Here is a 24,759-nt window from a genome sequence, read left to right as displayed (position 1 = left end):
CTTCCGGGTGATGTCTCGTTCTCACACCTGGAGTTGTGCTCTAGGCCTCCCGGGCACAGGGTGACGGGAGCTTCAGGACTGTGCTCAGCCGGACAAGTCTTGTCTCTTCCTCTCTGTCACTCTCTACCAAGGAGCCTGGCAGAAATGGCCACAGACGGTTACAGCCAAGAGTGGGGCTCACACTTCTGAATCCTAGGTACTTTGGGGACCAAGATTAGGACAGAGTTCTGGGCCAGCCTGGGGAAAAAGCCCCTGAGATCCCATCTCAACCAATACAAAGCTGGGCGGTGTTACACACCTGTCTTCTTAGGTACACCGCAAAGATAAAGAAGAGACTCGTGGTCTACGCGAGGCCCTCCCAGGCACAAAGACAAGACTGTTTTTTAAAAATAACTAAAGCAGAAAGAGCTCGGAGGCGTGGTTCAAGTGATAAACTGCCAGCCTACCAAGTACACGATCCTGAGCTCAAACCCCAGTCAAAAACAAACAACAACAACAAAGAAAAGACAGAAAACAGATTTTTACCAGCAATACTCACCCTTCATAAGGACAAAACAGTTACTCCCCAACTCAACTGCACGATGCTAAGCATCTAGATGGTGGACAACTTTATCTCGTTTGGCAAGTCCGCGTTGCTTCTGTGTTGCCATGGTGACTGATAAGTAAATATTTTTCAGTTTCTCCCTCTTCTCTGCCCAGGGGTGAAGACACACTGAGCTGAGCTGCTGTTCTCAGGAAGCCGAGCCCCACGGACCGGAGCCTCACAGGGAAACACCACCCAGACTCCCTGGGCCTCCAACTCACTAACGGCTAAGGCGGAAAGACCCAGGATTTTTCATTTTCTCTTTCTTCAAAAGACACCAGTTCATGGGTGCTTGTCCTGTGGGATCAAATAGAAATTTCAAATAGTATCTGATTCCACAGAGCATGTGTTTTGCCAACGGTGGGTGGGAGTTGTGATAGATAGGGAGCTAAAACAGGAATGAGAAACCCTCTCTGGAGAGGTTCTTATAACTCTCTCTCTCTCTCTCTCTCTCTCTCTCTCTCTCTCTCTCTCTCACACACACACACACACACACACACACACACTACAAAACAGCAGAGCAGCTAATGTGGGCGGCAAGTGAATATCGTGAACCGTTTGCTGTCATCGTTGGACTTCAGAGGAGAGATTCTGCTCTGGCCAGGGGGCGTTCGGTTTGCCTATTGTCACATCCAGTGATGTCTCTCACTGTCTGTGGGCGCGCTAGTGAGAACACGGGCCAAAGGGCACTTCTGTTCCGTGACAGGAATAACTGGGAAGCGCGATGACCTGGGCAGGGCGAGCCCAGCACTCTCTGCTCAGAAATGACGACAGGGCCGAGGCTGAGAAACACTGCTGCCATAGAAGGACACCAGGACTCGGAATTCTGGCTTTGAAACGCACGCATGACACTGTCCCCCCATCCCCACGATGTCCCTGGCATGACCACCACGTTTATTTATATCGCACTGCAGAGAAGTTTGAATGCATGGATGGGAGACCGTCCGAGGTGTCCCTGCCACTCTGCCAGCCCCGGGCGCCAGCGGGCAGGTTATTCCTAGTGGCGGGGCTTCACAGTACCGGAAAGCTCAGAAAGAACACGGGTCTTCTGAGTCCGCGATCCACCAGAAGTGCTTGCCACAAAGCTAGGCACACAGGAAGCGCTCCCGTGCCGGCTCCCCATGTGACTGAGTATCAGCTCTGGGCTAATGATGTGTGTGTGTGTGAGTGTGTGCTGCCACATTTTGCTTCTCGAGTGTGACCCAAGGGAGACACAGCTGTCTGGGGAGCACTTTGCACAGTGTCTCCCGATGCCCGAGTTCCCTCGCCATTCAGATCCACTGGCTCAGCCGTGCAAACCGGGTCTCGTCCCGGGCAGCGGCCGGGCGTGTGGGCCTCACCCCCTCACCGCACGCGAGGTTATTTTTATAGCTGGGGATGACACCGCACTTATGCATCAGGGGGTTGGGAAGTGTTTGGCAGAAAGTCCATGCTGTTATTTGTTCACTCAACAAGCAGTTACTGAGTTACTCTCAGGTGTCAGGCGCCGAAGGACATGGCAGGACAAATCAGACAAGTGAGGCTCCCGTTGGTGTGGCACAGAAAGGTTAACAGATGTCTGAACCAAGTCTGGTGAGGGCAGGCTACTGTCTTCTCACGGTGAATACAGCCTTTCCATGGCGGAAGGGGCAAAGGAGCTCTTGGAAGTACCCCTCCTCCCCCCTTTTTGTTTCTGCCAGCCGTGGGCTTGAACTCAGGGCCTGGGTGCTGTCCCTGTGATCTTTTGTTCCAGGATAGTGCTCTGCCACTATGAGCCACAGCGCCACTTCTGGTTTTCTGGTGGTTCATTGGAGATGAGTCTCATAGCCTTTCCTGCCTGGACTGGCTTTGAACTGCACTTCTCAGATCTCGGCCTCCTGGGTAGCGAGAGGTGAGCCACCGGCACCCAGGCAACTGGAAGTCCCTTTGGTGAGGTTCTAGTCCCATGAATGAGGATTCTACCCTCATGACTTGTTGACTCCAAATACCATTCCATTAGAATGAATAAATTGGGAGTGGGGATATAGCCTTCAGCAAAAGCAGCCACTAGGTCCAATGTGCTCTCAGTGGTCAGTGCTACACACGGTTGTCTTCCCTCTGACTCAGATCAGAAAGATTGAACATTAATATTGAATAAGATAACTGTGCACAATCATCAAGTTGTTTTCTCTTGAAATTACATGATGCAGAAAGAACAAAGAGAAACCACTTAGGGCTAATAGATTTGATGTTTTATTCTGGTTTTATTTACATGGTTAGAAGTAATGTCAGCTGGTTTGGACTTTTCTGTTTGTGACATAAACTTCAAATAGAGCACACGGGGCTTTTAGGCAATGAGGCTTTCTAAATGATTCTGAAAAACGCAGACATACATCATTGCTTACTTGTCAAAACTGCGGAGTGTGCAACACAAAGAGGGAACTGTTCATGTAAACTACGCACTTTGGCTACTAATGGTGCATCAGTGTTGGTTAAATGACGGTAACAAATGGACCCTCTGGCAGTGATGTGTACAGTGGACAGGCCGTGGGGGGCACAGAATGGCTCAGTACTTTCTAACTCCGTTTGCAGTAAACTTGAAACTGCTATGAAAGAGGAAGACTGTTTAAACATGATTTCACAGCTTTCCAATATAAACATGCTTGTGAACTGCAGAATGTATGATATATATATCATGATATATATGATATACATTATATATATATATATATATATATATATACACATACCTATACCAGTCCTTGGGCTTGAACTCAGGGCTTGAGCACTGTCCATGGCTTCTTTTTGCTCAAGGCTAGCACTCTGCCACTTGAGCCACAGGGCCACTTCTGGCTTTTTCCACATATGTGGTGCTGGGGAATCAAACCCAGGGCTTCGTGCATGCTGGGTGAGCACTCCACCACTAAGCCACATTTCCAGCCCCAGATTTGTTTTTTTAAGGGTCTGTTTCGTTATTAAAAATGTTCAAGCAAATTAAGTCATGGTATTCAGCATACACTGTGGGAAATGAACCATGCAACTTGTGGGCAGGGATGGGAGGGGAAACTGGGAGAAAGCAAAGGATGGGGTAACTTTGTCCAAAAAGGATTGTACTCTCTACCTGACTTAGGAAATGGTAGCCCATCTGTACAACACCTTAATAATAACACACACACATACACACACAGGCTTTTGTATTACAGAAGTTAAGTAGGAGCATAAATTGGCAGAACACCAATTCTAGTTTTCCTAATTACTTGGCTTCCCCATCAAATCATAAATTACCTTTTAGCATAGTCCCATAATGTTATTTAGATAAAAGGTTTTATCCAAATTGCACATATCACCTTGTAAATGCCTTTGAAAATGGCAATAATTTCCAACTCAAGTATATCACCTTTAATGCTATTAAGTAAAAATACTGTGTGTCACAGCTGAGTAAATATTGAAGACAAACAAGGAATTCTAGAGGTACAATAACTGATACAAAGCCATAAGCCAGCCAGGTTCTGTAATTACTTTAATGCTTGATACTTGTCAAAAGGAAAAAAAAAATCCCCAGAAAATTTCAGAAAGGTGATCTTCTAAGCAAAAATTCCCTTTCTAACCGTCACAGATAGAAATCCAGTTTTAAGATAATTGTATCTAGTTGGTTGTGGACACAGGAAAGTCCACAAACACAGTTGTTTAAACACAACACAGATTGCCATTACTCACAGGTTCATTAATCACAATTCAGCTTGCTATCAGAAGAGAAAATTACTGGTGTTACTAAATTTCCACCCCATTACCTTGACTTTTATCTGGAGCCATTCATCAATGATGTCCTCCTTCCCTAGAAGTCACAAGTTAACCAAGTCAGAAAGCTGCAGAGGAAAACACACCACATGCTTAATGATTCCTTGGAAATGCAAGCGTCTTAGTGACAGACTGCCGGCTTCCTTCGACTGCAATCTCCGGGAACAGTCCCTTCCAACGGAGCCACTTCCCAGCTCGCCACCGACGGCGTCCCGACGCCTCGGATTCGGGAAGATTCGGGGAGGGGTATCCTGTGAGCTGAGCGGTGACGGTACTCGACACCCATCAGCCAATCAACACAGCAGTGTGCGGGAGGAGCTGGGTCGGGGACCCCGGCCCGCGTGTCACCTCCGCGTGTGCGGGAGGAGCTGGGTCGGGGACCCCCCCCCACACCCTTCACCCCACCCCCACCCCTCACCCCCCCCCTCCCCGGCCCGCGTGTCACCTCCGCGTGTGCGGGAGGAGCTGGGTCGGGGACCCCCCCCACACCCTTCACCCCACCCCCACCCCTCACCCCCCCCTCCCCGGCCCGCGTGTCACCTCCGCGTGTGCGGGAGGAGCTGGGTCGGGGACCCCCCGACACCCTTCACCCCACCCCCACCCCTCACCCCCCCCCTCCCCGGCCCGCGTGTCACCTCCGCGTGTGCGGGAGGAGCTGGGTCGGGGACCCCCCCCACACCCTTCACCCCACCCCCACCCCTCACCCCCCCTCCCCGGCCCGCGTGTCACCTCCGCGCCCGCCCCCCCGGCGCGCTCCGGGAGTTACCTGGCGCCCGGTGGCCGCCGCCGCGTCCCCGCTCGCTCGCCCGCCCGCTCGCTCGCGTGCGTCCCGGGTGGTCACCGGAACGTCCTCCGGCACGCGGCGCGGGCGGGCGGGCGTCCCCACGGCGGCGGGGCGCGGCCGGCTCCCCCGGGGCCGCGGGCGCCGGCGGCTGCGGGAGGGATCGGGAGGGGCGCCGAGACAAAGCCCTCGCGCCCGGCTGGGCCGGCCCGAAGCGCGGGGACCCGAGCGAGGCCCGACGCGCGGCCGCCGGAGGCCCCGGGCCGGTCCGCACGGCCGGCGGAGGGGGCGCGGCCTCGGCCGGCCGGCCGCCCCTCTCCCGTCCCCCCCCCTCCCGCGCCGCCCCCCCCCCCCGCCCCGGCCCGGGCGCTCCGAGCGCCACCCGCCGCTCGCTCCCCGGTGTTTTGGAGCCCGCGTGGTCCCGCCTCATTGGCCGCCGCGGAGCCCGACCCCGGGAAGGCGGAGCGCTCCCCGCCACGGTAGTTCTCCCCGGGCCGGGTCGCGGCGCCGCGGGGGCGGCCGAGACTACAAGCCCCAGAAGGCCGCGCGCCAGGGGGCGGGGCCCGGCCCGAGGCTGCCGGGGGCGGGGCCGCTCGGGATGAAGCGGGGGCGCGCGGCGCGGCCGCCTCAGACGCGGCTGCCGGGCGCGGGAGAGCGTCCTCTTCCTCCGGCCGGCGCGCCGACGGACCCCGGCTGCGGGAGGCGCTCCGACGCGGGGCGCTGGCCCCTGGGGTCGTCGCCCGGCGAGCCGCGGCCGGGGAGGGCAGCATGGGCGGCGGGCGCCCGCGGGCCGGCGCCGGGCGGGGGGCGGCGGCGGCCGCCGCGCAGCTGCTGCTCGCCCTGAGCTGCCTCCCGAGCGTCGTCGAGGCCCAGGTGAGCCCGGGGCTCGGTGCGGAGCCCGCGGGGCCGCGGCGGCGCCGGCGGAGGGTCCGCCGGGGAGGGCGGCGGGGCTGGGGGGGGGGGGGGCGGGGAGAGAGGGCGCGACCGCGCGGGCGGGTGCGGGAAACGTCCGCGCCCCCGGCGTGCGCGGGTCCGGGCCGCGTCGGGGGGCCCTCGCGGGCTGTGCGGGCGCCACGCACCCCGCGGCCCTGCCCGCGCCCGGCGCCGCGCGCCTGCCCTCGCCGCCCGGCCCTGCGTGCGTCCGTCCGCCAAGTGGACCGGGGCGGGGAGCGGGCGGGGGGGGGGGCCGAGCCCCGCGCGCGCCCGGGGGGAACGTTCTCGGAGGTTCTGGAAACCCGGCGGTGGGGGGGGGGGGCGGCCGATCGCCCCGCGCCCCGGTCCGCCTCACGGAACGGTGTTTACCGCAGCCTGATCCTGGGAAAGTTGAGCAGCCCGCCGGGCGCCGCGCGCCCTCCCGGTGCACCTGCTGCGGGCCGGCGGCGCCGCTCGCTCGGAGCCAGAGGCCGGGAAACGGGCGACCCGGACGGGCGACCCGTCCCGGCCGCGCGGGGCCGCGCTGCTGGAGGAAAACGGACGGCTCGCTGCGCGCGTCCCGCCCCGCGAAACACGCCGGGCCGTGTGCGCCTTTTCTTCTTCCTTTCCGACCTTGTTGGCTTCTCTCGTGCTCTTGACGGTGCATGGCGTGAAATCCCAGGATGCCTGAATACTAGTTTTGTGCCCAAACTTGAGTACTTAGCAAGCGAATGGTTTGATTCCATAAATAATAAATAACAGGGGCGCACGCTTTTGAGTATGGGAGGCATGTTAAAAATGAAGATTTTTTTTCTGGCCAGGTTTGCCAAGACCTGCAGATGTACTGGTGGCGTGGCCTTGGACCCTACCCAGGTATCAGCACTTTTTTTAGGCCAGCCTTGCAAGTGGCCGCAAATGCTCTTACTTTTGGAAAACACTGACAAGCCATGAAATTCTGAGCCGACACCTGAGGCTTAGGAGAAAGAAATTCCCCAAGCTGTCTTTGGCAGAATTGTTTTCTAGATACTGGGCTGTTTATGAGCAGAATTACTTTTTCTAAAATGAGATTTCTCATTTTCTCTTTGTAGACAGTATATATTAGTTGTATACATTACCACCAATCTAGAAGCTTTGCTTTTGGTTTCTTCCTATACCACTAATCATGCATAATTAACGCTCTGTAATTGCACCTGTACATCTGGTTTTCATACATCAAATAACTATATGCATAGTTAGATAAACGTACTTCATGCATATTCAAGTAGCACTGTGCCAAACAGTCTTCAAAAGCACATATGTCTATATTTTTGTTTCAGTGGTACTGTATACTATGGTCATATTTAATACAGTACTCAAACCTGTAACAAGCTGAATTACACATTACCTCATTTTATTTGATACATGTCTCAGGTGTGAGGCCTATGGTAACTGAAGTTCAGAGAGCTTAAATGCGGAGAAAGTGAACGACATTAAACTGGAGCCCTGACTCAGGCCCCTTTCTGCTCAATACACGATCCACCATAGTGACTTCTCTGCATTCTGCAGAGTGACCAGGAAAATCAAACTGAGGAACTGAGTTCTTTCACTTTTGAAAATCATCTCTATCCATAAGAAGTCAATCATTTAACATAGTTAATTCGCTTTTCTTGGATTGAAAGTAGGAAAACACTTTTGAACACATAAAAGGATATTCGTTTGCATATTTGTGCCTCTTTTCTTACAGATGAAACACATGTATCTTTGTAGTGTGGTGAAACAGCAGGAACTAAAGGCACAGAGCCTAGAGCAGCTTTCATTTTGAAAGAAATCTCAGTCTAGTTTATTTGAAGAAGTACTCACTGCCTTCTGAGGTAGCGTGGAATCAAAGAATTCACAGAGCTCCTACCAAATGAAATCCAAAGACTTGGGACTCACAGTACCAGTCTATCACCTTGAGGGTTTCTCCCAAACCCTGAAGGCTTTGAGCTTCTGCCAGAAAAGGCTGCCTGACAGTGGGGGGAAATAACACTTGTGTCTGTTAGGAAACTGGGAGACAGCTGGACTCCACAGACATCCTTGATGTAAGAATGAAGGAAAAATAAATCCCCTGAAAAAAGAACTTGCCGGAACAGGGTCAACAAAAAGCCTTTGAGAGCTTCTAACCTGGAGCTAGCCCTTACCCAGCTTTGCCTGCTGACTTTGTGCTAAGATACACTTCGAGTAGAAAATGTGATTTATAGCAGTCCCAGATTGTGTTCTCTGGCTTGTATCCCCTGGCTTACCAAGAAAAGTAAATGTCCATTCTCTCAGAAGAATTATTTTCAGTTCAAGCCCTAATGAATTCCAAAATAAAGTATCCAAGAAGAATAAACAGGTAATAGTAAAAGACTACAAATTAAAAATATCACAAGGGCTGGGAATATGGCCTATTGATAGAGTGCTTGCCTTTCATACATGGGTTTGATTCCTCAGCACCACATGTGTAGAAAAAAGCCAGAAGTGGCGCTGTGGCTTAAGTGGCAAAGTGCTAGCCTTGAGCAAAACAAAGCCAGGGATGGTGTTCATGCCCTGAGTTCAGCCCCAGGACTGGGAAAAAAAAAAATCACAAAACCACAAAGTAAGTACCATGAATTAGGTATTAATAATCCCTGGCTTACTGTGGGTTGGTTCATGTTTTACTTTGTTGTGTTTGTATGTGTGCGTGCGCTGGTCCTGGGGCTTGAATTTGGGGCATGAGCGCTATCTCTGAGCTTGTTTTGCTTAAGGGTGATGCTCCACCATTTGAGCCATAGTTCTCCTTCCAGCTTTTTTGTGGTTAAATGAAGATTAAAGTCTCATGGACTTTCTTACCTGGGTTGACTTCGAACCTCGATCGTCAGATTGCAGCTTCCTGAGTAGCTGGGATTACAGACATGAGCCGCTGGTAGTGGCTGGGCTTCAATTTGTAATTTTCCCACTTTCATGAGAGAGCTATACTCCCACAGAAAACTCTTGTCATAATGAATTTTGATCTTTTCCCCTGTATACTCAGGATACTGGGCAGGCAGTAAGCTGTATCTCTCCGTGAGTTATGCCATTCTAAGATGAAGTGACTCGAATTCTGCTATGTGCTGTGTGCTTCTGAGCTCTGATCTTGGTCGTTAATCTAGTGCTTTGACTTCAAATGCTGTCCATACACCTGCACACAGCTCTCTAGACTACAATCCTCAGCCCTATGGCTGTGTTGTCCAACTTTTTTCATCGTCTCCAGTTGAATAGCTAGTAAATAACTCCATCTTTAACACCAGGACCCAAATTCTTAATATTTCCTCCCAGAACTCTTCCCAAAATCTCTCTTTTATGCATGGACTTTAGCCAAACTGGCCACCTTCTTGCTCTTGTCCTGAGGCCTTCACACTAGAAGTTTCCTCTGTCCAGCATACTCTCTTCTGAGTTTCCTCTGTCCAGCACACTCTCTTCTGAGTTTCCTCTGTCCAGTACACTCTCTTCTGAGTTTCCTCTGTCCAGTACGTACTCTTCTGAGTTCCCTCTGTCCACATTCTCTTCTGTTTCTGGCAAAGTGTCACTTTTTCTGACTTGTCTTCTTAGCTACAATTTCCCTGTCCCACATACAATGTAAGGAGAAACCCTCTTTTGCCTGGTACTCCATATTCCTTTCATGCTTTGTTTGCAACTTTCTAGTGGCTTTCTGTCTCAGGAGTATTTTGTAGAAAAATACATTTGGTCTTTGTTTCCTGGCCCAGAGCTCTTTAAATGCTAATAGAGATAAGTGATAATTGTGTCTTGTGTTTTCTGTAATGAACCTCTTTAAAGTCACACCTGAGTTTCCTCATGCCATGATTTAGAATGATGTTCCTATACAGACGAGTCTGATCACCAAGAGAACCAAAAGATTGAACTCTTCAACAACTAACCATTGAATGAGCTGCTGGGTTTGTGAGCATATTAAGAGGAACTTTGCTGGGAGAGAATGTGGATGCTCTAAGTATCTCTTTCACTATATATATATATATATATATGTATGTATATACATATGCTTCTATATATGCACCCTATTTTTTTTTCCAGTCCTGGGCCTTGAACTCAGGTACTGCCCATGAGCTTCTTTTTTTTTTTTTTTCCCCTAGTCTTGGGCCTTGGACTCAGGGCCTGAGCACTGTCCTTGGCTTCCTTTTGCTCAAGGCTAGCACTCTACCACTTGAGCCACAGCACCATTTCTGGCCATTTTCTATATATGTGGTGCTGGGGAATTGAACCCAGGGCCTCATGTATACGAGACAAGCACTCTTGCCACTTGGCCATATCCCCAGCCCAAAACATGTTGATTTTTTTTTTTTTTTGGCCAGTTGTGGGTCTTGAACTCAGGGCTTGAGTACTGTCCCTGGCTTCTTTTTGCTCAAAGCTAGTACTCTGCCACTTGAGCCACAGCGCCACTTCTGGCTGTTTTTTATATATGTGGTGCTGAGGAATCGAACCCAGGGCTTCATGTATACGAGGCAAGCACTCTTGCCATTAGGCCATATCCCCAGACCCTCATGAGCTTCTTTTGCTCAAGGCTAGCACTCTACCACTTGAGCCACAGCACCACTTCTGGCTTTTACTGTCAATGTGGTACTGAGGAATTGAACCCAGGGCTTCATGTGTGCTATGCAAGTATCTACCACTAAGCTATATTTGTAGCTTGCACTATATGTATACATATATGTATGTATATATGTGTGTGTACACACACACACACACACACACACACACACATAGGCTTCTTCCCTTTGGTTCCTGAGTCCTTTGTAAGACGTTGTTGTTGTTGTTTTCTGAGTTCTGTAAGTGATTCTAACAAAGCTCAACCTGGGAAAGGGGAGTCTAGGGATCCTCCCAATTTCTTGCCCATCAATGAGAAGAATGTCTAAAGTGGGCTGTCTTGTGGGGCTTGTCTTTACCTTGTTGGGTATGCACTAATTCAGGATGGTGAGTTTCAGAACTGAATTGTAGATTTCCAAGTTGGTGTCTGAGAGTTGAAGAATCGATTAGTGTGAGAAAGTAACTCTAGACTCTGTAAAAAGTAAAATCTTACAATGGCTTAATTCTCTTGGGCCCATTGCATAGTCCTTCTTATTCCCTTATTAAAAAAAAAAAGTTGGCTGGGGATATAGCCTAGTGGCAAGAGTGCCTGCCTCGGATACACGAGGCCCTAGGTTCGATTCCCCAGCACCACATATACAGAAAACGGCCAGAAGCGGCGCTGTGGCTCAAGTGGCAGAGTGCTAGCCTTGAGCGGGAAGAAGCCAGGGACAGTGCTCAGGCCCTGAGTCCAAGGCCCAGGACTGGCCAAAAAAAAAAAGTTGGGAAAAACTTACTGCCTCAGGGCCTTTGCACTTACTATACTTAATTAGAATATGTCCTCCCAGATGATCTGCATTCTTTCTCAATTCCCTTCAAGATCTTGAGTCCTTTCAGATCCCCATTTAAAATGAGTACACATACCCCCTTCTGCAATCTCTATTTCCATCCCTTAGCTTTTATTCCATCTCCCTACTTTATCATCTGCCAGCCTCTGTTCTGACCATTCATTCCCCTCCAATGATAAGGTAAGTTCCTTGAAGACAGATTTTTGTTTGTCTCTTCTGACCGTACAGTCCCTGCAGGTAAAACAGGGCTTATGTTAGACCTCAATAAGTATGTTGAATTAATGAGTAAATAAATAGAAGATAGATGCAAGTAAATTATTCAGAGGGAAATTGAGACAGACAATAGGATAATAAATATTAAAGAGAACTTGAGAGACATGTAGAATGCAGTGAGAAAATTGGGGTTCAAGAAGAATACAATAAGAAAGAAGAGCAGCATGGAAAAGATTACCTGATAGAAAAATTTTCCACTCTAGCTCCCATCCCTGCCACAGTTCCTAAACTCTGCAACCAATAATCCTTTCTCCATTTCTGAGATTGTTTTAATGTAAAAAAAAAAGTCCCATGGATGACTTTTAGAGTTGGCTTTTTAAAAGATCCATTCAAATTGTACCCATCAAGGCCTTTTGTGAGTGTATGTGCGCGCTGTGGGGTTTGAATTCAGGGCCTTGTATTTTTTAGACTGGAGCTCTACTACTTGACCCACAACTCCAGCTCTGCTTTTTGTGGGTTGCCCTGGAGATAAGAGTCTGGCAAACTTTCCTGCCCAGACTGGCCTCCAGTTGCCATCTTTCTGGTGGCAGCCACCCGAGCTACTATGATTATAGACATAAGCACCAGGGACAGGCTCAAGTCCCATTTTTAATTGAAGTTAGCCTGAAGAATTTTATGGACGTTTGGGGCTCTTGATTCATTTTTATACAAGAATTTTAACACTCAATAGGTTTGGAAATAAGTTCCATTTCTACTGTAGAAATATTACTTTAAACTTGCTAAACCTTAATTTCTTATACGTGCAATGGGGATAGTAATAGCATATGTAGAAGGTAACTTTTAAGAGTGAATGGAGTGACAGGAAGGACATAGCTGTGCCTGTCCTGAGACTTCTACAAAGAAGGGTATGGGTTGCTGTTATTCCAGCCTGATCCCTGCGTTAGTCGGGGCAGATGCGGATGGAGTATCCCAGTGGCTCCTGTGTTTTCTGTGTGTAGGCAAGGGAAGGAAGAGAGCTCACTGTCTTTCATTCTGAGCACTTACCAAGCTGTTTTGTATTTCAGAATAGAGATCTAATCTTTTTTCATTATTTTCTTTTTATCATTGCAAAAAAAAGTGTCTGCAGAGTGCTGGTGGCTCACACCCGTCGTCTGTCATCGTAGCTACTCAGAATGCTGAGATCTGAGGATCACAGTTCAAAGCCAGCTGGGGCAGGGGAGTCTGTGAGACTCTTATCTCCAATCAGTTACTCTCGTCCCCCCCCCCCAAAGTGGCTCAAGTGGTAGTGTGCTAGCCTTAAACAAAAATCAGGGACAGTGCTCAGTTTCCAACTTCAAGGCTAACGACTGGCCAAAAAAAAAAAGAAGTGTCTGCTTTGATGTTATAAATCTTAATTAGCAAATATTGGCTAATTTGAATGAGTTATTAGCTTCTTATAAAACATAGATTTGTTAATGTCAAAGCATAGGGACATTCATGCTTTCTATACAATTCCAGGTGGCTGGCGTTCTGGATGACTGCTTGTGTGATATTGACAGCATTGATAACTTCAACACCTACAAAATCTTCCCCAAAATAAAAAAGTTACAAGAGAGAGACTACTTTCGTTATTACAAGGTAAGATTAAAATGCTTAAGTTCTGTTGGTAGCAGATATTTTCATTTAGTTGTCTGCAGATGTTACTTTTATATCACTTGAAGTACCAAAGTATCACAGTGAACCACTGTCGGTTTTGTAAACATTGAGACTCAACCCTCTTCCTGTGTTTGGGTACTTCCTCATCTTTCAGTTTTGGTTTTGAGGCTGAGACTCCTCCTGTTACAAAAGCTGAAAATGCCAGGGACTTAGGAGTCTTTAATATAGGTTGAGCATTGCTTTAACATAGGTTCTGCCCTACTGGACATCCCACCGGGGTTTGGAGGTGGCCCTGTGCCGAGAGGGCTGGCACACAGGCCAAGGATGTAGTAAAACGCCCAGCCCACCCTCGCAATACTGCAGAATCGCTGCCTAATTCAGCAGTCATCTACCACACACCTTACAAAATACCAACAATAGGTAGAGGTAGCAGCAGTCTTTAAATGTGGCCGTAGACAAAATCAACCATTATTTTAAATTATAGAGCACTATTTTAAAATCTGCATTGGGGCTTTACAAGATTCAGTTGGTTTATATTTCTTAGATTTTCATTTTTAATTTATTCTACAAATTAAGAATGACTATCTTTTTATCCTAATTTTGAGTACAATAAAAGACTGTCTTTTTTTTTTTTGCTAGTCCTGGGCTTGGACTCAGGGCCTGAGCACTGTCCCTGGCTTCTTTTTGCTCAAGGCCACTTGAGCCACAGCGCCACTTCTGGCCGTTTTCTATATATGTGGTGCTGGGGAATCGAACTCAGGGCTTCATGTATGTGAGGCAAGCACTCTTGCCACTAGGCCATATTCCCAGCCCCAAAAGACTATGTCTTAAATATTTTTAATTTTTTATCTGATGCAGGAAAATATGTTAGAAAATTTAAAACTTTGGGACCCATTTCTTTTTTTCTTTTTTGGCCAGTCCTGGGCCTTGGACTCAGGGCCTGAGCACTGTCCCTGGCTTCTTCTTGCTCAAGGCTAGCACTCTGCCACTTGAGCCACAGCGCCACTTCTGGCTGTTTTCTGTATATGTGGTGCTGGGGAATCGAACCCAGGGCCTCATGTATACAAGGCAAGCACTCTTGCCACTAGGCCATATCCCCAGCACCCCCATTTCTTTTCTTGTCAGCACTAAGAATACCAAAAAAAGGTAGAATATTTATTCTCTATACACACTGTTAAGATACAGATTCCGGGCTGGGGAGATAGCCTAGTGGCAAGAGTGCCTGCCTCGGATACACGAGGCCCTAGGTTCGATTCCCCAGCACCACATATACAGAAAACGGCCAGAAGCGGCGCTGTGGCTCAAGTGGCAGAGTGCTAGCCTTGAGCAAAAAAGAAGCCAGGGACAGTGCTCAGGCCCAGAGTCCAAGGCCCAGGACTGGTCAAAAAAAAAAAAAAAAAAGATACAGATTCCATGAATTTATTCCTAAAATTGTTGAGTGACTTGTAATCAAGGCATTTTACATACAAATAGGACAGTGCTTCTAATAATTCTCACTACTTCATGCCTCCTTCCTATTAGGCTGGATACCAGGCATGTGTGACTGAAGTGGTTCTGTAGGTGGCATTTTCTTATGGTTGGGTCTAGTGCGGTGGAGGAAGTATGGATTCTATTGGATACCAGACCTTTCTGGGAGCCCTCGCTCCACTGACTGCCTCTCTCTGGGTGATTTCTTTCTAGTTCTTTGGATAAGTAAATATCTCATTTACTTTCCCCATATTTTTGCAGTTTCTGGAGAAGAGAGTCTTTATTATTCCAGGTAGTCATATGACCCCTTGGCCAAAAGAGGGAAGGACATCTTGGTTGGCAGTTCCAGCCACATGACTATAAGAAGAGTCATTGTTTCTCAAAGGGAAATGGGAAGACTGTTAAGAAAAGAAAGAAAAGTCAAAGTTAAATAGACAGAAATAACCATGTGGCCTTTGGCTGCCCAACATTCAAGGCATCTTCTATATGTGCAGTGTAAAAAACATTCCAGTTAACACAGTTAAATTGTTTCCTATAGAACCAAACCCTGTCTCCTCTAAAAGAAGGTGATACATGCAGCCCAAATCTACGTGGTTGGGTGAGAGCTACTCTTTCAGTTCTGTCAAAACCAATGAAATAATAATTTAACCACTTACAGTGTATTCTCCATTTTATAATGACAATAAAAGGAACACATCCATTTTTATATGCTCAGTGAACAAAGAAATAAAGGGTAAGCTGGGCATTAGTTGCTGTAACTGGTATGGTAACTTCTGTTTTGTACTGTCTGTTCCTTTATTCACCAAATATTTATTGAATTTGTGTTAGCCTCCAGTCTAGGTAAAGTGGCTACAGTAGTAAACAAAGCTTGTGTTCTGAAGAAACAACAAAATATATTTCTAGATCATTATAAGGAAGCTGTGAGAAAAAGTAGGAGGCAGAGTGGTAGGAGTAGAGGATAAGGAGGTAGAGAGCTGTATTGTAATGACGTGATCTAAGGCTGATGTTAATTTTTTTGGTCGGAGACCTGGACTAGAGCTGAAGCTTGCTTTCCCTTGTTGGCTGGTGCTCTCTGGCCTGAGCTATACCTCCAAGCCCCTAATGTTACATTTGATCAAAGACCTAACTGCAAAAAGGAAAGCTAAGTGGTTAGGAGCTTGACCTGGTGGAGAGTGCCAGCCAGTGAGCGAGAGCCTCCGATGCTGAGTTGAGTCCTGCTGCCTGACTTAAAAAAAAAGCCAAGACAAGATCTAGGAAAACATGGCAGTAAAAGGGTGGCAGAATAGCAGATTCGAAAGCTTTAGGCTTGCTGTGTTTGAGGACTCGGGAGAAAGCTGACTTTGCTGGAGGAAAGTGAATGAATGAGAAAGGGGGAGTTATATGTGATAGGAGCCATATTTAAAGCATCAGAAAGTATCCAGATCTATTTAAACATTTTAAAATTAAATATAGAAACGGGTAGATGAAATGGTAGATGTCCTATCACATTGCTGTTCAAAGTGGCTTTTCTTTGTTACGGTAAACACTTTGCTCGTGTCATGTTGCACTTACGTATCACATTTTGAATATTTTCTATTCTTCCCTTTGCATTATTTCTATCATTGTGTTGATTTACACAAACCACTCATATATACAAACACTGTCTTTTTTTAAAAAGTAGGACTTTCTTGGCCATAGATGGAAGTTGGATTTTATTCTAAGCAGGATAAGAAACTATTGCAGAGATTTTACACAAAATAGACTACAAGGGCATTGAAACAGGAGACAGAAGCAGTAGGAAGCTTACTGCCATAGTCCAAATGAATGGTAGTGACTTGGATAAGAGCTCTAGAGTGGGCTGGGATGTAGCTCAGTGGCAAAGCACTTGCCTAGCAAGTGCAACATCCTGGGTTTGATCGCCAGTACAAAAAAAAAAAAAGAGCTCTATGGCCTGGGAATATGGCCTAGTGGCAAGAGTGCCTGCCTCATATACACGAGGCCCTGGGTTTGATTCCCCAGCACCACATATACAGAAAATGGCCAGAAGTGGCGCTGTGGGTCAAGTGGCAGAGCAAGAAGAAGCCAGGGACAGTGCTCAGGCCCTGAGCCCAAGCTCCAGGACTGGCAAAAAAAAAAAAAAAAAAGAGCTCTAGAGTTGGGAGAAGTAGAAAATGGTTGAATGACAGTTTATAAAAGGCAGCAAGCTTCTTCGATCAGTTGAATGTGAAATGTGATGGTAAAAGTAAGAATGTCTAAATTTCAAAAACACTGTAAAAAAAAGTCATAATCAAGTGGATTTTATCCAAGAGTACAAGGAGCATTCTTTTTAGATGTTTGGCCAAATGAAACATATGCCTCCATTATTTTTTAAGAAGTAAGAGTGTTGAATGCCTTTTTAACATGGTTGTTTGAATCCTGACATCATTGTAGCTAGCATCTCATTTGTGGGATACCACTAGAGGTATTCATTCTCAGTTAAGTCAGAAGCCAAGACAAGTATGCTTGCTATCTTTATTACCATTGAGTATATCATCCAGTGCAGAAAAAAAACTATAAAAGAATAGTAAAACGATTTTCTGTTTTTTGTTTGTTTGTTTGTTTTTGCTGGTCTTGGGACCTGAACTCAGGGCCTAGGTTCTATCCCTTAGCTTTTTTGTTCAAGGCTAGCATTCTACCACTTGAGCCATAGTGCCACTTCCATTTTTTTTTTTGGTGCTGTATGGGAGATAAGAATCTCATGGATTTTTTTTTCCTGCTCAGACTAGCTTCCAACCACAATCCTCACATCGTACCTTCCAGAGTAGGTAGTATTACAGATATGAGCCACTGGTTCCTAGCTATAATTCTCATTTATTAGTGATACAGCCAAAGCTTGAAAACTTGAATCAGTAATGAAATGAAGTGGAATAAAAAAACTGCATTACAATATGGGCTATATAGTTTATATGCAAAAGCAAAAATCAGTTTTTTTGTTAATATAAATAATAACCAGTTAAAAAATGGTTGGGGGCCTATGGCTCATGCCTCTAATCCTAGCTACTCAGGAGGCTGAGATCTGAACATTGTGGTTCAAAGCCAGCCCAGGCAGGAAAGTCCATTGATACTCTTATCTTCAATTGGCAACCAGAAAACCAGAAGTGGCTCTATGGCTCAAAGTCATTAGTGTTAGCCTTGAGTGAAAAAGCTCAGGGACAGTGCCCAGGCCCTGGGTTCAAGCCCCATAACCAACCAAAAAGAGAAAAAAAAAAAGGTTAAAAACAACAACAACAACAACAAAAAACCTCCATTCACATTAGCAATGGAAATATACAATCTATAGGAATAAATGTATTAGGAAATGCAAAACCTGTGGAGATCTGGCTCAAGTGGTAGGGCACCTGCATGCCAAGCCTGGAGTTCAGGGCCCAGTCCTGCCAGAAAAAGAAATGGGCAAGACCTAAAGAAGGTAGGCTTCAGACATTCCTGAAAGACATAAAAGTAGGTTTACCCAAATAAAAACAAGTCTTTTGTAGCATGAAGATACTAATTCTCCCCAAGTTAACAGGTTTATTATCCTAATAAAACTGCTAGTGAGCCTAGCACTGGTGGCTCACACATGTAATCAATCCTAGCTAATCGAGGCTGAGATCTGAGGATCAGGTTGGAAGCCAGCTCAAACAGGGAAGTCCATGGGACTCCAATTAACCACCAAAAAAACCCTGAAGCAGATTAGAGTGCTAGCCTTGAGCACAAAGAAGCCTAGGGATGGCATCCAGGCCCTGAGTTCAAGCCTGAGGATCAGCACGTGCACAGGCACGCATGCATGCACACACACAAACACAGTAAGTTTTCGGTCTTTCTTTTCATGGAGCCAGACAAGTTGTCACAGGTTAGGTTCCTTGGAAGCAGACTGAGACAGTGATTGGTGTGCAAGTGGCTAATTACAGATTACTCTTGGGACAGACAATTTAGAGAAGGGAAAGGAAGCCATGAAAATGGTGTGGAACAAAAGGGAAATTGAAGCCTCAGGAGAAATGTCAGCTGTAATGTGTTCTTGTACAAGTCTCTAAGAGTCATCCTATTAGCTGTCTGCTGAGTTTCGTAGATCTGGATTTCTTTTCTGCCATGTTTCTGTTTCTTCCTTTTCCTTGGCTCTGTTGCTGATGCATTAGAGACAAACCCTCTCCCCAGCTCTGTTACACTGCGGATGTTTCCAGTCAGTGAGGCTAGATAACTCAGATGCCTTTAAACTCTCTTTTCCCTGTCTGTTTTAGTGGTACCCAGGAAATTAGCGTCAAGTCATACTGTTCCCTGGAGAGAATGCGGTGGAAGCCAGGGAGCAGCTCAGAAGCTGTCGTCTTAGAGGCATATTCTAGCTCCTTCTTTCCTTGCAGAGAGGCTGAGTTGCCTCCCACAGTCAGCAGCTATCTCCCCAGGTTCACAGCGAGCAGCCTGCCCAAGGCCTCTGCCCCAGAGCTCTGCTGTAGAGTGCAGGAAGGGGTTGGGGTCCTTAAGTCATCCTGAGGTGATTGTCCAGTGACAGGGATGCAGCAGGTGAGCAGTGAATGCAAACGTGACTCCTTTTTTCACATGCCAGAGGACCAATACGATCTACTTAAAAAAAAAAAATCAGTATTTCCTTCAGCTACATGAAAAGGCACGGTCATTTAAGTCAGAAGTGGGTAGGCCCCACAAGGATGAGAAGCTTTTCCCTCTCAGGTTGCTGGTGCACAGCAGGGCTGCCTGCAGATACGCTGTAATTAGAATCTATTTTCCTCACAATAATTTGTTCTTTCTCAAGGTTAATTTGAAGCGACCATGTCCTTTCTGGGCAGAAGATGGCCATTGTTCAATAAAAGACTGCCATGTGGAGCCGTGTCCAGAGGTATAATGCAGCAACAAGGGGGAGCTTGCTTGCTTTTGGACTTTTTTTTGTTTTAATGATACTGATACTGAACTCAGGGCCTCATGCTTTATCACTTGAGCCAGGCCCTCCGTTCTTTTGCTTTTAGTAGTCTTTTAGAGAGGGTCTCACACATATGTTGAGGCTGGTCTCAAACTGAAATCTTCCTATCTCTTCCTCCTGAGTACATGAGATTACAGGGATGTGCCACTGCGTCCAGCCTCACTCGGACTTGTAGGTAAACATACTCTGCATATAAGGCTAATATCAACAGATTTGGCCTTGTCAACAAATTCATATGCTGTCTTTCTGTGGTTACAGACCAGATCATTGAAGGCTTATACTAAACACCAGAGTGGTCTTGTTGCTGTTTATTAAAGAATAGGCTTCCAAAAGTATGCTTCATTTTAGAATTTGATTTTATTTTCATGTAAATCAGGAACTCTTACACTACTGAGCTGTACTTCCAGCCTTTAGACTTTGACCTGTAGCATAATTATGTTCTTTTCCCTTAACAGTAATTAGTTGTGACACTTTATTTTACTTTTTTCTTTTTTAACTTAATTGTGTTTGTTACCATTAACAATAGTTAAAAAAAAAAACAAAACATAAAACTATCCAAGCACCAGTGGTCAGGTTGGTCAGGATGTCCTTGATACTCTTTATCTCCAAATAACCAGCAAAAAGCTGAGAGTGGGGCTATGGCCCTGGCCCTGGCCCAAGTGGTACAGTACCAGCAGTGAGTGGAAAAGGCCAAGCAGCAGCAAGGCTTAGCTGGGCACCAGTGGCTCACGCCTGTAATCCTAGCTACTCAGGAGGCTGAGATCTTGGGGATCATCATTCAAAGCCAGCCCAGGCAGGAAAGTCTGTGAGACTCTTATTTCCAATTAACCACTAGAAAGCTAGAAGTGGTGCTGTGGCTCAAAGTCATAGAGCACTTGTCTTGAGTGTAAAAGCTCAGGGACAATGCCTAGGCCTTGAGTTCAAAGCCCTACAGTCCACCACCCCCCCCAAAAATACAAAAAACAAACAAACAAAGATATATATATATCCTGTTGATATTTCTTAGAGTTGATTTTGATTCTGTATTTGTCATCCAGTTTTCTATACAAGTCTACAAATTGAAATACCTCTTTGCTTTTACCTTAACACTATGAAAACACAATTTAAATGAATGTATCTCCCCCTGCCCCTTACTAAAATACTCTAGATCACTTTTTGTATTTTTGTTATTTTTTTTAGAGTAAAATTCCAGTTGGAATTAAAGCTGGACATGCTAATAAGGTGAGTCGCTGCTTCTTCTTCTTCTTCTTCTTCTTCTTCTTCTTCTTCTTCTTCTTCTTCTTTTTAATTTTGAGTGCTTCTGCTTTATGTAGCCAGACTTGTTTATAATGCCCAACAGTGCTTGCAGTAGAAAACCAAACATGGTTATTTGGGATAATAGACATTTGGCCTCAAAATTTTAAATCCCTCAGTTTTGAAGCAAGTAAAGGTGTATTTGTATTCCTAATTTCTTGTGAAATGACTTGGGCTTGTGGAACCCCTAGATAACTGTAACTGTAACTATAAAAGTATCAAATCACCTGCTGAGATACTTTAGCACAAAAGTTTGTGGTTTTTGTCAGTCCTGGGCCTTAAACTCAGGGCCTGAGCACTGTCCCTGGCTTCTTTTTGCTCAAGGCTAGCACTCTGCCACTTGAGCCACAGCGCCACTTCTAGCCGTTTTTCTGTATATGTGGTGCTGAGGAATCGAACCCAGGGCTTCATGTATATGAGGCAAGCACTCTTGCCACTAGGCCATATTCCCAGGCCCACAAAAGTATTTTTAGCCTTCTGTTTGAACTTGCCTTCCTGTTAGATTCAGGATTCTATTGTGTACTGAAACTAATTATCAATAATGTTTTAAGCAAAATGCTTTGAAGTGGAGTTAAGCTTTCTGAATTAAAGATTACCTTCTTATTCATATGAGCCACTACCCATACTTCTTTCAGCTGACAGCTTACTGCTAGTGTTTCACAATTGTTTGAACACCATGCAGGCCACACACTCTTTCTGCCTTCCTCTGGTGGTGCTCTGCGTATTCTAGTTCTCTCTCTGGCATGTATATTATGTCTGCTCACGTTCTCGTATTTTTTTTTGCCATACATTCAATTATTTATTTTATTTTTTAATAATTATTTATTGTCAATGTGAGGTACAGAGTGGTTACAGTTTCGTATGTAAGGTAGTGAGTACATTTCTTGTACAATTTGTTACCTCCTCATGGTCTCGTTTTTTTTTTTTTTTTGGCCAGTGCTGGGCTTGGACTCGGGGCCTGAGCCCTGTCCCTGGCTTCTCTTTGCTCAAGGCTAGCACTCTGCCACTTGAGCCACAGCGCCACTTCTGGCTGTTTTCTATATATGTGGTGCTGAGGAATTGAACCCAGGGCTTCATGTATACGAGTCAAGCACTCTTGCCACTAGGCCATATTCCCAGTCCACGTTCTCGTATTTCTTATTTCATATCTATAGCAAATCAAGGTAGAGAGTCAAACATCCCCCACCAAAAGCCTCCCAAATTCTACTTCCACCACCCACTTTATGTTGTCTTTACTTGGTTTTATTCTTACTGCATGTGTATTTGTCAGTAAGTAGTATAATGTACTTTTATCACAGGTGTACCTATAGTAAATCCATGTATGATTATCTTGTGTAAAACTTAGAGTTGTAGGGCTGGGAATATGGCCTAGTGGCAAGAGTGCTTGCCTCCTACACATGAAGCTCTTGGTTCGATTCCCCAGCACCACATATATGGAAAATGGCCAGAAGCGGCGCTGTGGCTCAAGTGGCAGAGTGCTAGCCTTGAGCGGGAAGAAGCCAGGGACGGTGCTCAGGCCCTGAGTCCAAGGCCCAGGACTGGCCAAAAAACAAAACAAAACAAAACAAAAAAAAGCTTAGAGTTGTAATGATACAGTTTTTTATTTGAAATTGAAAGCACATTTTTTTTTTATCACCTGTGAGCTGTTTTCTCTACCTGTCGGCAGTTAATATGATTCAGGAGAGCCAGGGCTGCCAGGTGTTAGGTATTTGTCATGTAAAAACATATCAAGGGATTTTTAATAATAGATGTATCATCTATATTTAGTTATTATTGGCAGATTTTCTGCTAGTAGATGCTGGAAGAGAAAGATCATACTACTAAACTTGCTTGTTATGAACTACTTTGCAGTACTTGAAAGTGGTAAACAATACCAAAGAATTACAAGATTGTGAGCAAGCAACTAAACTGGGAGCAGTTAACAGCACATTAAGGCAAGTTTTATTTTAGTAGTATAAGAACGTATGTTCTTAGTTTATATAAAAATGTTTTTCTTGTGATTTTGGTAACCATTATTTTCAACTACTCAGTTTTTAAGTTATTTATCCAAAATTCTGTAATAGTTTGACCCCTTTGCCTGATTTGTTCTTTTATTTCTAGCATGTATCATCAGTTGTAAATCTGTTTGAAAAGTACAGATTTGGAAGATTTCATGATGACAGGGCTTATGGCTTCATTCTTCCTAATTCTTGTTGTTTTGTTTTTTTTTAACAAAAAGAGGCATGAAGCTGGGTGGTTGTGGCTCACACCTGTAATCTTAGCTACTCAGGAGGCTGAGATCTGAGGATTGCGGTTCAAAGTCAGCCTGGACAGAAAAGACCTTGAGACTGTCATCTCTAATAAACTACCAAAAAAGTGTCAGAAATGGAGCTGTGGCTCGAATGGTAAAATGCTAGCTAGCCTGAAGTACAAAAGCTCAGGGACCGCGCCCAGCCCCAGAATTCAAACCAGCAAAAACAAATCAATAAAGATACAAGACCTAGCTAGACACTGGGCATGGGTGGCTCATGCTTTTAGTTCTAGCTGGTTCCGGAGGCCGAGACCTGAGAATTGAGGTTTGAAGCCAGGGGAGGCAGACAAATCCTCAAGACTTTATCTCTAGTTAACCAGGGGGGGGGAAGGCAGAAGAGGAGGTGGGGCTCTCAAGTGACAGTGAGAGCTGTGAGCAAAAAAGCCAAATGAGAGCAAGGCCCCGAGTTTGGGCCCCAGTAATAACATGCATCCTATAAGGCCTGAATATAGAGCACATGAATGTAGTTGTTATCAATTCCTCCAGTTAGAGATCTTGGTCAGAGATTTTGTCAAGTGTGATAGTAAGCGGTCCTCTATGATGAAATTGACATTGGTGTGACCAGTAAATATGATTGGGAGTTCACAGAATCACAGTTTTAATGAGTATTTCATCCTGACTGTGCTCCAGAAATGCAGTTCTCGTCAGGTTTGGGGCTCATGCCTATAATCCCAGTACTCAAGAAGGAACAGTGAGATTTTGAGTTTGAAGCCATGTGCCTATGGCTCATGCCTATAACCCTAACTACTTGGGAGGCTGAGAATAGGAAGACTGGTTCAAGGCCAGTCCAGGTAGAAAAATTTGCAAGACACATTCCCAGCCTGCAGTTGGGTGTGGTCTCACCTGAGGCTACACAGGAGGTAGAGATTGCAGTTCCAGGCCAGCCATCCATGAGTCCATCCTAACAGAGAAGCTGGCAGTGCCTCTTATCCTGATAACCAACCACATGGAGACTACAGTAGAAAGGTGGAAGTCCAGGTACACACCTGGACAGGAAGTGAGACTATCAAAACAAACTCAGGCACTGGTGGCTCAGGCCACCAGTAATCCTCACTACTCAGATTGTGGTTCAAAGCCAGCCTGGGCAGAAAAGTCCATGAGACTCTTATCTCCAGTATATCACCCAGGAAAAAAAAATCTGGAATTAGAGATGTGGCTCAAGTGGTAGAGCTGAAAGACAATGCCCAGGCTCTGAGTTCAAACCTAGTAACACACACACACACACACACACACACACACACACACACACACACACGAACTGCGTATGAGGTGCAGTGGTAGTATGCCTGCCTGGGTTTGGTTCCTAGTACTATTTTTTTAAGGCAATTCTTGCTGTCTATCTAGGGTCCTATAATAATAGAAGCAATTTAATTCTCAAAATCAATTGAATTCCTCCTTCAGGAAGAATATAAACATAATATCTAAGTCATTTGAAAAAAGATAAGCTTGATTTTTGTGTTTAAAGGTGTAAAAATAATTACCCACCCAGGGTTAATCAATTTAGTTAAGAAATATAAATCT

At 46.0% G+C, this 24,759-nt stretch overlaps 1 protein-coding gene across 1 annotated transcript in view; it reads left to right on the top strand.

Moving 5' to 3' along the window:
• The first annotated feature begins 5,883 nt into the window (after window positions 1–5,883).
• The window catches only part of Ero1b (endoplasmic reticulum oxidoreductase 1 beta), a 31,978-nt gene continuing 13,102 nt past the window's right edge, over window positions 5,884–24,759 (top strand). Inside the window, exons 1-5 of the mRNA XM_048367546.1 lie at window positions 5,884–5,993; window positions 13,127–13,246; window positions 19,491–19,574; window positions 20,835–20,876; window positions 22,800–22,882. Coding sequence (XP_048223503.1) covers window positions 5,889–5,993; window positions 13,127–13,246; window positions 19,491–19,574; window positions 20,835–20,876; window positions 22,800–22,882 — 434 coding nt within the window. The 5' untranslated portion in view covers window positions 5,884–5,888. The remainder of the gene's footprint in view (window positions 5,994–13,126; window positions 13,247–19,490; window positions 19,575–20,834; window positions 20,877–22,799; window positions 22,883–24,759) is intronic.

Source organism: Perognathus longimembris, chromosome 18 (assembly GCF_023159225.1).
Source record: "Perognathus longimembris pacificus isolate PPM17 chromosome 18, ASM2315922v1, whole genome shotgun sequence".
In the NCBI taxonomy this organism is placed as follows: domain Eukaryota; kingdom Metazoa; phylum Chordata; class Mammalia; order Rodentia; family Heteromyidae; genus Perognathus; species Perognathus longimembris.
This window is presented reverse-complemented; position numbering and strand designations above follow the sequence as displayed.